The following is an 11,631-nucleotide window of genomic DNA, read 5'->3' as shown; positions in this document are numbered from 1 at the left end:
CCGCCCCCCCCCAGGAGCTGCAAAAAAAGTCTTCTATCTCTGCTCTCTGTGTTAACCCCCCACAAATTAACTTGCAAGGTCTGACAGGATCACAGCGGAGGCTGATCCAGCCACAGGCCATAATTAGACAGACCTGGCCTGGCCGTCTGCTTTTGTTCTTCTGAGGTAATTTGCTCTGTGTCGTCCCCCCCCCCCATCCCTCTGTGAAACTGTCATCCTGCTGACTGCAACCCTCTTTCATTGACGTGCCATCAAGGCATTGTACCACAAGAGATTTGCTTGAAAACCTTCACAATTTCCTAATTCTAAAGTGCCACAAGGAAAACTGTGCATCAATAGAGTTTTATGTGCCGGTTTTCTCTCTGTTCTCCTGTCTTATGAGACAGGCCGAGGTGTATATAAAACGAATGCTGAGTCCATGTTTCGCCTTTGGACAGCTTTGTTCCTTGAGCATCAAAACCTCTGACTATGCTGTGAAAATGTTTTTTGGAAACTTCTAAAGAATGCATGGTAGTGGAAAGTTCCATCAAGTTGCAGCTGCCTTTATGGTAGCCCTACAAGGGTTTTCAAGGCAAGGGACAGAGGTGGTTTGCCATTGCCTTCTGCACAGCAACCCTCGTCTTCCTTGGTGGTCTCCCATCCAAGTACTAACCAGAGCTGACCCTGCTTAGCTTCTGAGGTCTGACAAGGTTTGGCCACCCTGCACAATCCAGATCAGGACACGTAATGCATAGATGGGCTATAATTAGAAGATCGGGTCTGTTAAACATGGGCCCCCAGAAGTCTTTGTTAGGCAGTAGACCTGACCTGTGTATGTTTGTTCTTGCCAGGTGCCTACTGCCTCTCCGTCTCTGATTTCGACAACGCCAAGGGCCTCAACGTCAAACACTACAAGATCCGCAAGTTGGATAACGGTGGTTTCTACATCACCTCCCGCACGCAGTTCAGCAGCCTTCAGCAGCTGGTAGCCTATTATTCCAGTAAGTCTTGTTTCCACGTGGCTTCTAATTAGGCAGGATACTTCTCAGAATGCAGAAGCTCTGCTGAAGGTTCCTTGAACTAAATGAACAAGATTGGGCAGCAAGGGAATGGGGAATCAAACAGTTTGATGGGATCTCTCGTTTCCCCCTGGCGTAAGGCAGCCCTTGCTCTACCGGGTTACTACTGAGATTAAAAAAGGGGAAGAAAGCCAACCCTGTACAGGAAAAGTAACCAAAAAGGTTGAGAAAAAAGACAATAGTCAAATATGGCTAAACACTCGGTGCTAATATAAAAACATGCAATATATTTTAATTATACCTAGGAAATGTTAAAATCACAATAAAAACCACATATCTATGGTTCTGTATATAAGTACCTATACTAATATCAGGACAAACGTCAGAGTATATAAATACAGGTTAAAAGGTATAAAATGTATCCAGAAAGAGTGATTCCATTGGAGCTTTGAGCATTGCAGATTGGGCCTAAACAGATCCATGGGCATATGAAATGAATAACACTTGGATGAGTGGCCCATGTTGCATCTTAAGAATATTTACTGCTACTTACTCCATGGCCAGGTGATGATCACTGTGTGAGTAAGGTCTACACTGTATTGGGTAACTGTTAGTTTTTGGGTCAATTCTGTATATGATTAGTTTGAAATATGTTTTACTCATGGAGTGCTCAGCTTGTATTTTACCACTGAGGAAGGCTTTTTTAGCCAAAACATGTTTGATTCTTGCATTTGGATACATTGAATGTGCCTGTTCCTACTCCCCTGCATCTATTGAATATAAAGGGGTACAGCTGAAGTTGAGTGTGTTGACGCAAGTGACATGGAGTAAAGTGGGCAACTATGAAGTGATTCTCAGGGGAGTCTTGCGGGTGTTATGTAGGAAGAGCAAGACATCGAGCTCTTCCTCACATAGCTTTGTCATCCTTTTAAAAAGTTTTCTCCAGAAGTAGTAGTACAGAAGAGTGTGGCCCCAAGGTTATATTTCCAGTCCAGTTGAATAAGCACAACTAGTCCCCACAACATCTGGTCATAAAGTGTCAGTTGATCAAAAAGATTGAAACCCTACTAGGAAAGTTGGTCCTGGGCATCTTATGAAGTCTTTCAATGTTTGTGCCCATTGAAGTGTTTCCTTAATGGTCTCAAATTCCCCACTCGGCCACAAAATGAATGAGGTGTCCATTCCTCCGGCCCTAACTCACCTCATGGAACATTTAGGATAAAATGGTGCCACCATCTCACCAATGGAAGGGGGTGTGGCTCAGTGGTAGAGTGTCTGCTTTTCATGTAGAGGATCCCAGGGTCAATTCCTGGTACCTCCAGTTAAAGGAATCAGTATGTGACGTGGAATACCTCTGCCCCAGACCCTGGAGAGCTGCTGCCAGCCAGAGGAGGCAATACTGACCTTGATGGGTCAATGATCTGACGTGTCATGAGGCACCTTCCTGTGTTTATGTGGAACAAGGCCAAATGAGATATGCCACCTGGAGCTTCCTGGGTTAACAGGGGGATCAAAATATGATAGCACCGGGTTCTAGATGTAGAAGCCCTCAGCCCTACTGAGACAGGCTCAAGAGGGATCCAGGCTGGGCTTAAGAAAGAAAGAAGGGTCTGGAAGTCTCCAGAAATCTTACACAGGAACTTATTTTGCTGTGCCCATTCCCCTTTCTCAGAGCATGCAGATGGCCTGTGCCACCGTCTCACCAATGTCTGTCCGACTAGCAAGCCTCAGACGCAAGGCCTGGCAAAGGACGCCTGGGAAATCCCTCGGGAGTCGCTGCGGTTAGAGGTGAAGCTTGGGCAAGGCTGTTTTGGAGAAGTGTGGATGGGTAAGGATAACTGGCAGGTCCCTGAGTCAAGAACACATCTTCCGGTCTGGGTGGCTGTCAGAGTTTTCGTGGCAAGAAAGTGACTTTCTGACAGTGTCGTTTGGGAGGATGGGAAGTGGAAAGTCAGTAGCTGTTGCACTTCACAGAAGAAACCTCTTTTCTTGGTCATCTGGAATTCATTACCCTGCAGCCTGATCTTACGATGCAAGTCAAAAAGCAGACAGGATCCAGCGTAATGGCTGTTTTCACGACTACGACAGTGGATCAGTGCAGCAGGAGATTTCCAGGGGGTTACTCGAGTGTACCAGCTCAAGGCGCTACAATTGCCTCTCGACAAAGTCTCACAAAAGCTGGACATTGTTGAAGTTGTAGTGTGCCTGTGGACTATGTCTGAGACTGAAAGCATTTTCTTATTTGGAGAAAACTAGCTGGTTCAAAAGGGACTGTGAATCTAGTGCTTCTGAACAAAGCCTTATTGATCTCCTTTTTCTTCCCCAGGCACCTGGAATGGCACCACTCGGGTGGCAATCAAGACTCTGAAGCCCGGGACGATGTCTCCCGAAGCATTTCTGCAGGAGGCTCAGGTCATGAAGAAACTCCGCCATGAGAAGCTGGTGCAGCTGTATGCTGTGGTTTCAGAGGAGCCCATCTACATTGTAACGGAATACATGTGCAAAGGTGTGCTGTTGGCTTGTAAGGGCCACGTGCAAAAAGCCAAAGGGGTGGGACGTTCTCTGTGCTACTCTCTTCCTTTCTCCCGAGCAAACTGAATAGACAAAATGGGAGGGAAAGAAAGCAGCAACATCTGGAACACCAACCTTGACTGCTTTGCATTACCTAAGGTCTGATTCATACAATCAAAGGGATGTGTCATAAACACAAGATTGAGTGGATTCATAGTGTTTGGCAACTGCTGAAGAGGTCATGTGGCTGTTTTGGATTATGGCCAACTCACAATTCAGCCTCTGCCATGCCAGTGCTAACTTGCCCAAAGTTCCCTGGGGTGGAGAACTACTGCCAAATCTGGAAATGTGAGAAAACATGATGAAATGTTCATGTTTTAAACGTTTTCCATGCTTTTTAAAAACGGTTGCATGGCCCCGTTCAAATGTTTTCTTTCATCTGAATTGGCCTCCTGTCTTCCCAAATTCTATGGGATTAAAAGAGGAGTGCATTTGTGCAGAGGGGACAGACTCCTGCACGTGTTCTTGTGTTTTCTGAGATCGTGTTCATCTAACCGTTCAGTATAAACCACCCAGGCCATCTTACAAGCCACTCCAGGTACAAAGCCACGAGGCAAAGCACTTAATGGGGCCGGCTTCTACTGTAATGGCTGACCACTGTTTTCTCCTCCTGTAGGGAGCCTCCTGGATTTCTTGAAAGGGGAGATGGGCAAGTATCTGCGGTTGCCCCAGCTGGTGGACATGGCGGCTCAGGTGAGTGTAACACTCTGGGGCCTCTCAGAGCCAAGCAGCACCTGGCACAAGAGTAGACACGGAAGCTCTCCTGAGCTCGGATTCCCAATCTTCCGGTGGTGCCTGAAGTCCTTCTGGAATTAACAGTTGATTTCCAGGTGACAGAGAGCAGTTCCCCTGGAGGAAATGGCTGCTCTGGAGGGCGGGTTCTGTGGCCTTACATTGCTACTGAGCTTCCTCCCCGGGCACCACCTCTGGCTCTCCAAAGGATTTCCCAAGCTAGAGCCAGCAACCCTGTTGTGAGCTGGTATAACATTGGCCTACAGACAAAAGTGCCTCTCTTCAAAAAAGGCCTCCTTGACAGAAACCACAGGGGGGAAAGTTACCATAGAACCCATCTTCCCAACAAGCTAACTTGTGTTTGGGGAGGATTCCTCCTCCCACAGTGGAAATGTTCAAACAAGTTGTTGCCCCATTCATAGACAAAAGAAGCATGGCTGGAAAAACTGCACCACGAGATTCTGCTGCATGTGTAGACTGATTTTATGTTTGCATGGCTTTGGAACCTGTTTGGCGCTTGTGGTTGTTGTTGTTGTTTTTCAATACAGTATTTATTATTTTCCAAACGAAAAGTGTAGGGACAAACAATCCTAAAAGACTGGATGAACAAACAAACATACATAGATGAACCCCTTAAGTCTTTTTTGACATACAAAAAAGAAGAAATTATAGTTGTTCGTTGTATATAATAGGCGTATAATAACTAATAGGTATATATACTGAATTTACATCATTTTAGAGATTTTTCTCTATCCAGTCATAAACACATGACCAAGTATTTTGGAAGGTAGTTTCTTCTCTTCCTTGTAATTTCAATGGTAAATTATCTAATTCTGCTACCTCCATGAGTTTTTTAATTAAATCACATTTAGATGGTGCATCTTTCCCCCAAATTTTTGCAAATATAATTCTTGCGGCAGTTATTACGTGTATGATCAGATATTTATCTAATCTCTGCAAACTATCAAGCATTATGTTAAGTAAAAATATTTCGGGATCTAGTGGAATCTGGACCCCTACTATTTGGGACACGATGGTATGGATCTCGCGCCAGAATTTTTTTGATCTCTCTCATGTCCACCATGTATGATAGAAGGAGCCCACTTTACATTTGCATTTCCAGCATCTATTGCTCATTTTAGGGTAAAAGTGGGCCAATCTATCTGGTGGAAGATACCACCTGTGAAACATCTTAAATACATTCTCTTTCAGAGAGATCACCTTCAAGTACCTCATACTTTGCCCATTTATTTAAGTCAATATTGTGTCCTGTATTCTTTGCCCATGCAGTCATGGGTATTTTTACTTCTTCATCTGACATCCTAAAGTCTAAGATAATAGTTTTTTGATGAGTTTACTCTCTACACCTAAGAGAGTTTTGTCAAAACTTGTCATTTCATCGCAGAAGCATATCTGTTTGTCTTTGGCATATCTGAATTCGAGTTGGTTTCTGTCCTACCAGTTGAATATTATGCCTCTTTGTTGCAGCATTTCCTGTGATTTTAGTTCATTTTTTGGATCTAATAGTTCTTTGTATGTTGACATCCATGATTCAACCATCACATTTGGATTGGTGAAAGGGAAGCTGTTTGGTGCATGTTGTTGATGGGGGTGGTCTGAACTCATGCAAGGTCTGCTCAAATTCCCTCTTGATGGACTTCTACCCCCTCCCCACCAGTTTTCTGAGTGTATTGAGTTGCAAAGAAATCAACAATACTTAGGGCTGCCAGGTCTCCCAGATCTGCAGGAGCCCTCCCCCTGGAAGTCCGCTTCCCCATACCACCACTCAGTGGGCCAGTATGATGCAGTGCTGTCATTTCCAGCATGACTCAGAAGTGATGTCATGGTTAATTCTAGAGTGTCACCCCTATGTGATTATGATGTCACTTCCAGGTTGTGCTGGAAATTATGCCGCGGTATCATTGATGATGTCACAGTGTCAGTGGTGAGCTCCCCACCATGCCAGTTGGTCACCCACTTCCCATGCGAATGTAAGAGCATAAGAGATGCCCATGTTGGATCAGGCCAATGGCCCATCTAGTCCAACACTTTCTCACACCGTGGCCAAAAATACCAGGTGACATCCAGAGGTCCAGCGGTGGGGCCAGGACACTAGAAGCCCTCCCACTGTTGCCCCCCCCCAAGCACCAAGAATACAGAGCATCACTTGCCCCAGCCTGAGAGTTCCTGTCTATACCTTGTGGCTAATACCCACTGATGGACTTCTGCTCCATATGCTTATCTAATTCCCACTTGAAGCTGTCCGTGCTTGTAGCTGCCACCACCTCCTGTGGCAGTGAAGGTGGTAGCGGCTATAAGCATGGACAGCAACCCTAGCAATTATGTGGGGTGTGATACTGGCCAAGGGCACTGCTTGTTTATAGGCTCTTCACTTTCTTTTATCCCTCTGCTGACCATTTTTCCTTGAGTCACCATTTCAAGCAAACTGTGGTGCCATTTGGATCACGGCATTCTCTTTTTCCATTGAGCTCATGAGTGTTTAACAAAACCCCAAAGCTTCACTGTTTGGTTGCCATCTTCATTTGTGACTTGAGTCTACTCTGGCTGGGACTATGAGCCTTCCTGTTTTGACAGTTCCTTTATAGGCAAATCCTGGTAAGACAGTAATGATAACTCTCATTAAAATCCGATATTCTTTCCTCATATTATTGGTTTTATGTATCTCATCCCTCAGTCCAAAGGTTCTTGGTGCAGCTCACGGCAAATCAAAATACAATAAATATTAAACCCAGCCTCTAAAACCTCAGCAGTATTCTTAAAACAGCATTAGCTGACTACGAATAAGTCAGACCCAAAACAGCAGAGCAATAAAATTAAAGCGAATGTAGAAACCAGAGCAGAATCACCTAATAAAAAACTAACTGATAAAATGCAAAGCAATAGAACAGACAGTAAGCAAGAAAACAATAAACAAAGCCATTTAACAAGATGCATATATGAACAAATATGCTTTTACCAAACTCTGCAAGCTCATCAGATCTGGCACCAGGCAAGCAGCTAGGGGAAATGGGATTCCTTGAAACGGTGTGCCACCACTGAAAAGACCCTGCTTCTCAATTGTATTTTTTTTATTGGGATGGATGTAGATTGCATCTGGCATGGCATATGTGGAGAGGATGAACTACGTTCACCGAGATCTTCGAGCTGCCAACATCCTTGTGGGTGAAAACCTGGTATGCAAGGTAGCTGACTTTGGACTGGCTCGACTGATTGAGGACAATGAATACACAGCTAGGCAAGGTATGGCTGGATCATGCTCTTCTGTGTTACTTGTTTTGGGGAAAATAACCAACTACAAATTACTTACTGCTTCAGAAGGGGGGGGGGTATCCATGATGCAGATTGAAGCAGGAAGGTTCTGTCAAGACAAACTGAAGTGCCCCCATGAGTCTTTGCATGTTTCCCTCATTACTACTTATGCCATGAGTATTTCAAGGTTGCAGTTTTACTGCTGTGTTGTTTCATTGCTTCCTCTTTACTAGCTTTTGACACAGAATAAAACTTAATTTGGTGCAGTGGTGCCAGTTTGGTGCTGTGGTTAAGTGCGCAGACTCTAATCTGGGAGAACCGGGTTTGATTCCCCACTCCTCCACTTGTACCTGGCTGGATGACCTTGGGCAAGCCGTAGTTCTGATAAGAGCTGTTCTTGAAAAAAAAGCAGTTTCTATCAGAGCTCTCTCAGCCCCACCCATAAAATGCCGGTATTTTTCGGCTTCAGGTAAACCAGAACCGAAAAATATCGGTAAATGCCGAATTTTCCGAGTCCAAGTATTCGGACTGGGAAATATTTGGGTCAGATTTACACTGCTAGAGGGAAAGGAGGCATGTTAAAATGCCTTCTTCCCCTCTGGTAGCCCCTGCAGATTTTCTTGTCAGTTCAGTCCCAGCCAGTCAGCTGTGAGTGAAATTGACAAGGGAAAGCCTTGGCTCTCTGCCAATCTCGGGGAGGGAAAGAAAGGCATTTAAACATGCCCTCCCCCCTTGCCCTCCCCTCCCCGAGTTTCTCCGCAAAAGTGGGGAGGCTCAGGGAAGGAAGGGGGCATGTTTGCAATCCCTCTCTTGCCCTCCCCCACTACCGCGGCGGACTGTCAAGCAAAGGGCAGGCATGCAAACATGCCTGGGTTCCCTGCCTGCTGCGGGGCACCTGGAGAAGATCAGGCAGGGAGCCTGGGCATGTTTAAAATGCCTTTCTTTCCCTCCCCGATTTTAGGGAGGGAAAGAGAAGCATTTAAACATGCCTCCCTCCACTTTCCCTCCCCAAAAGTGGAGAGGCTCAGGGAAGGAAGGGGGCATGTTTGTCATCCCTGTTGTGGCTCCAACCAAAAACTAGGTGGAGTAGTACCTCTGACTCTGTGTATATTCTTGTCTGTCCTGCAAAGGTGCTAAATTCCCCATTAAGTGGACTGCCCCGGAAGCGGCTCTCTACGGCCGGTTCACCATCAAGTCGGACGTGTGGTCCTTCGGGATATTGCTGACTGAATTGGCCACAAAGGGACGGGTGCCATATCCAGGTAAGTCTTCATCCTGTTCTCATTTTTGGTCAGTAGCTTTTATGTTGTGGCCAGGCTGCGAAGGTCTGGATCGCTGGCATTTGATAACTATTTACGCCACTGGCATCTCTGTGTGTTTAATGTTGCTAGTGCATCTTTTGATTGTGTTTGGAAATTGAAGGCTGCTTTCCTTGGCAGCTTGCCCATTTTTAAGCTGTGCCGGTAATGGTTGCACTTTCTGTTGTTTTACATCTAATGTAATCTGCCATAGAGATCCGCTTTCAGGATGGAAGGGCAGGGTTTAAAGCCTTCTAATGAATGGCCAATGAAAAAATAAATATTAGATTGTGGGCTAGTTCAGGGACTCCCATAGTTCCCTTTAAAGCCTTAAAACCCAGAGCTCTTTCATTAGAGGCTGTGATATGGACAGAAAGCAGATAAATGCTTTCTGGTTTTTTATGTCGTTTCCTTCTTTTATGAAATGTTTCCCTTCATTGAACACCCAATTTTTATCCCTGAGATGGAAGCTCAGCTCTGACTTCAGGGTGGCTGTCCATTATTGCAGTACCCAGCCTGCTCATTTCTCTCTGCCTCCCCTAAAGTCGTGAGCAAAATCAGAGCTTTCACAGATGCCAGACCACCTTCATCATGGGTGATACATAAGAGGACAAGGAACAGCGTTACCCATCCTCTGCATATGAGCTTGTGAATGGAAAACGCAGCATATTATTTTCCCTGCCAATGGAGGATATACGTGGACACTGAGACCTTTCACACTGGAAGACAGAGGTTTTTTTATTTTACTTAACTTATGTTCTGCTTTTCTTCCCAGTGGGGACCCAAAGTGTCTTACCTCGGTCTCTTCTCCATCATTTTTATCTTCACAACAACCCTGTAAGGCCGGCTAGGTAGAATGTGTGACAGGCCCAAGTCCACCCACCAAGCTTCTGTGGCAGAGTAGAAATGCAAACCTGGGTCTCCCAAGTCCAAATCTGACACGCTAACTACTGCACTGCACCGGTTCTTCTATGCATTGTGTAGAAAAAGGACTTCCCCATAATTTGGCTACAAATTGCAGGTCTCCATTTACCTTCAGAACTTTAAACACATATGCTAACTCTTGCCACTGAGCAAACTGCTTTGCTGTCCCCGTGGTCCAATTCTGCATCATATCAGTCCATAAAGATGGGTAGCTGTGTTAGTCTCTCTGTAGCAGTAGAAAGAGTCCGGTAGTGCCTTAAAGACAAACAAAATCTGTTGTAGGTTATAAGCTTTCATGAGTCACTGCTCACTTCTTCAGGCTGTACAACGAATATCAGTTCATGTTACGGGTATTCTGATTTGTGTGGGTGGTCCAGAATTCATGGTAGGGTGTCATGGGAGCCCCCGTGGTCCTGATGGAGGAGTGGGGGCCACTAGCTTAGGAATCAGCTGTGGGATCTGGACCGTCAGCATGGTCAAGATCTTTGTGTGCTATAAACATGGCCTGGCACTGGACCATGAGAGGGAGTGGTTTTTTCCACAATGAGTCGATCCCAGTCTTCCTCCACAGCGAGTTTCTGGCTGTGTGTTTTGGCGGTGGAAAAACTTTGTCCGAAGACAAAGAAAATGGGTCACAGATTTCATGCTGAACTTGAGGAGAGCTTCTTAAATTGCCATCTTGAATCACAAGGGGGAATCATAGTCAATTAACAGCGTTTGAGATATTAGGTTGCATCCTACTGCACAGCTAAATGTGGAGCCCACCTCCTGCCTTGCCTCTGTATATTTCGACTGAATGGTGTTATTGAAAAGCCAACAATCTAGCAAGGACTTGCTGAGATGTATGTTTAGGGTTGCCAACTCTGGCTTGGAAAATTCCTGGAGGTCCTGGGCAGTGTTCCCTCTAAGCTGAGTTAGGGTGAACTAGGTCACAGTTTTTTTAACCTCCGGCTCACGCATTTTTGTCTTAGCTCAGGAAGGGTGGCTCCAGAGCAAACTAATTCGTGCAGTAGCCAAACCGCTTGCCCACAACTGTAATGCCAGCAGCTCACAAAGTAGATTTTTTGCTCCCAAGACTCCACAGCTTAGAGGGAGCATTGGGGTAGAACCTGCAGAGGGCAAGGTTTGGGAAGCACCTCCTCCTTTCTAGTATATATGTGGCATAATGCCATAAAGTGCAACCTCCAAAGCAGCCATTTTCTCCAGGGGAATTGATCTCTGTAGGGTGGAGATCAGTTGTAATTCCAGGAGACCTCCAAGCCCCACCTGGAGGTTGGCAAACCTTTATGTATATTACATACACTTACCTGTGCCAGTGACTGATCTCTCCCTCCCTCCCTCCCTCCCTCTCTCTGATAAACCAATAGGTATGGTGAACCGAGAAGTCCTCGACCAAGTGGAGCGTGGCTACCGAATGCCCTGCCCTCCAGAATGCCCAGAGTCTTTGCATGACCTGATGTGCCAGTGCTGGAGAAAGGATCCTGAGGAGAGGCCTACCTTTGAATACCTACAGGCTTTCTTGGAGGACTACTTCACATCCACAGAGCCTCAGTATCAGCCGGGCGAGAACTTGTAGATCTAGGAGTGGAATCTGGTGCCAAAGACTTTGCGCTGCTCCTTGGGCCTAGGTGTTTTAGGAGGGGCTTTGAGACGACAAACTGGGAAGCCTCTAGAGAGAGCCCACTAGGGCCGTGTCCTCATTTGGAGGAAATTTGGCCTTCTTCGCAAAGATGGTACTAGGCCTTTTGTTAATTGAAAACAGCCACGGGTGCTGTAATTGTCCAACAAAGGCCTGATTGATGGGTCACGGATTAACCGAGTGTCGCAGTTTTCCTGTC

The 11,631-nt window shown here is 45.8% G+C and overlaps 1 protein-coding gene and 1 non-coding gene across 2 annotated transcripts in view; both read left to right on the top strand.

Annotated features, from left to right (window-relative positions):
- SRC (SRC proto-oncogene, non-receptor tyrosine kinase) overlaps positions 1-11,613 on the top strand; it is a 59,522-nt gene extending 47,909 nt beyond the window's left edge. Inside the window, exons 6-12 of the mRNA XM_015410373.1 lie at positions 831-980; positions 2,671-2,826; positions 3,325-3,504; positions 4,186-4,262; positions 7,409-7,562; positions 8,702-8,833; positions 11,161-11,613. Coding sequence (XP_015265859.1) covers positions 831-980; positions 2,671-2,826; positions 3,325-3,504; positions 4,186-4,262; positions 7,409-7,562; positions 8,702-8,833; positions 11,161-11,369 — 1,058 coding nt within the window. The 3' untranslated portion in view covers positions 11,370-11,613. The remainder of the gene's footprint in view (positions 1-830; positions 981-2,670; positions 2,827-3,324; positions 3,505-4,185; positions 4,263-7,408; positions 7,563-8,701; positions 8,834-11,160) is intronic.
- TRNAE-UUC lies at positions 2,248-2,319 on the top strand. Its single transcript has one exon. It is a non-coding gene; the product is annotated as a tRNA-Glu (tRNA).
- Positions 11,614-11,631: the final 18 nt, after the last annotated feature.

This window comes from Gekko japonicus, unplaced genomic scaffold (assembly GCF_001447785.1).
Source record: "Gekko japonicus isolate JY-2015 unplaced genomic scaffold, Gekko_japonicus_V1.1 scaffold200, whole genome shotgun sequence".
In the NCBI taxonomy this organism is placed as follows: Eukaryota; Metazoa; Chordata; class Lepidosauria; order Squamata; family Gekkonidae; genus Gekko; species Gekko japonicus.
Note: the sequence above shows the minus strand (reverse complement) of the source record. Positions and strands in the feature narration are given on the sequence as shown.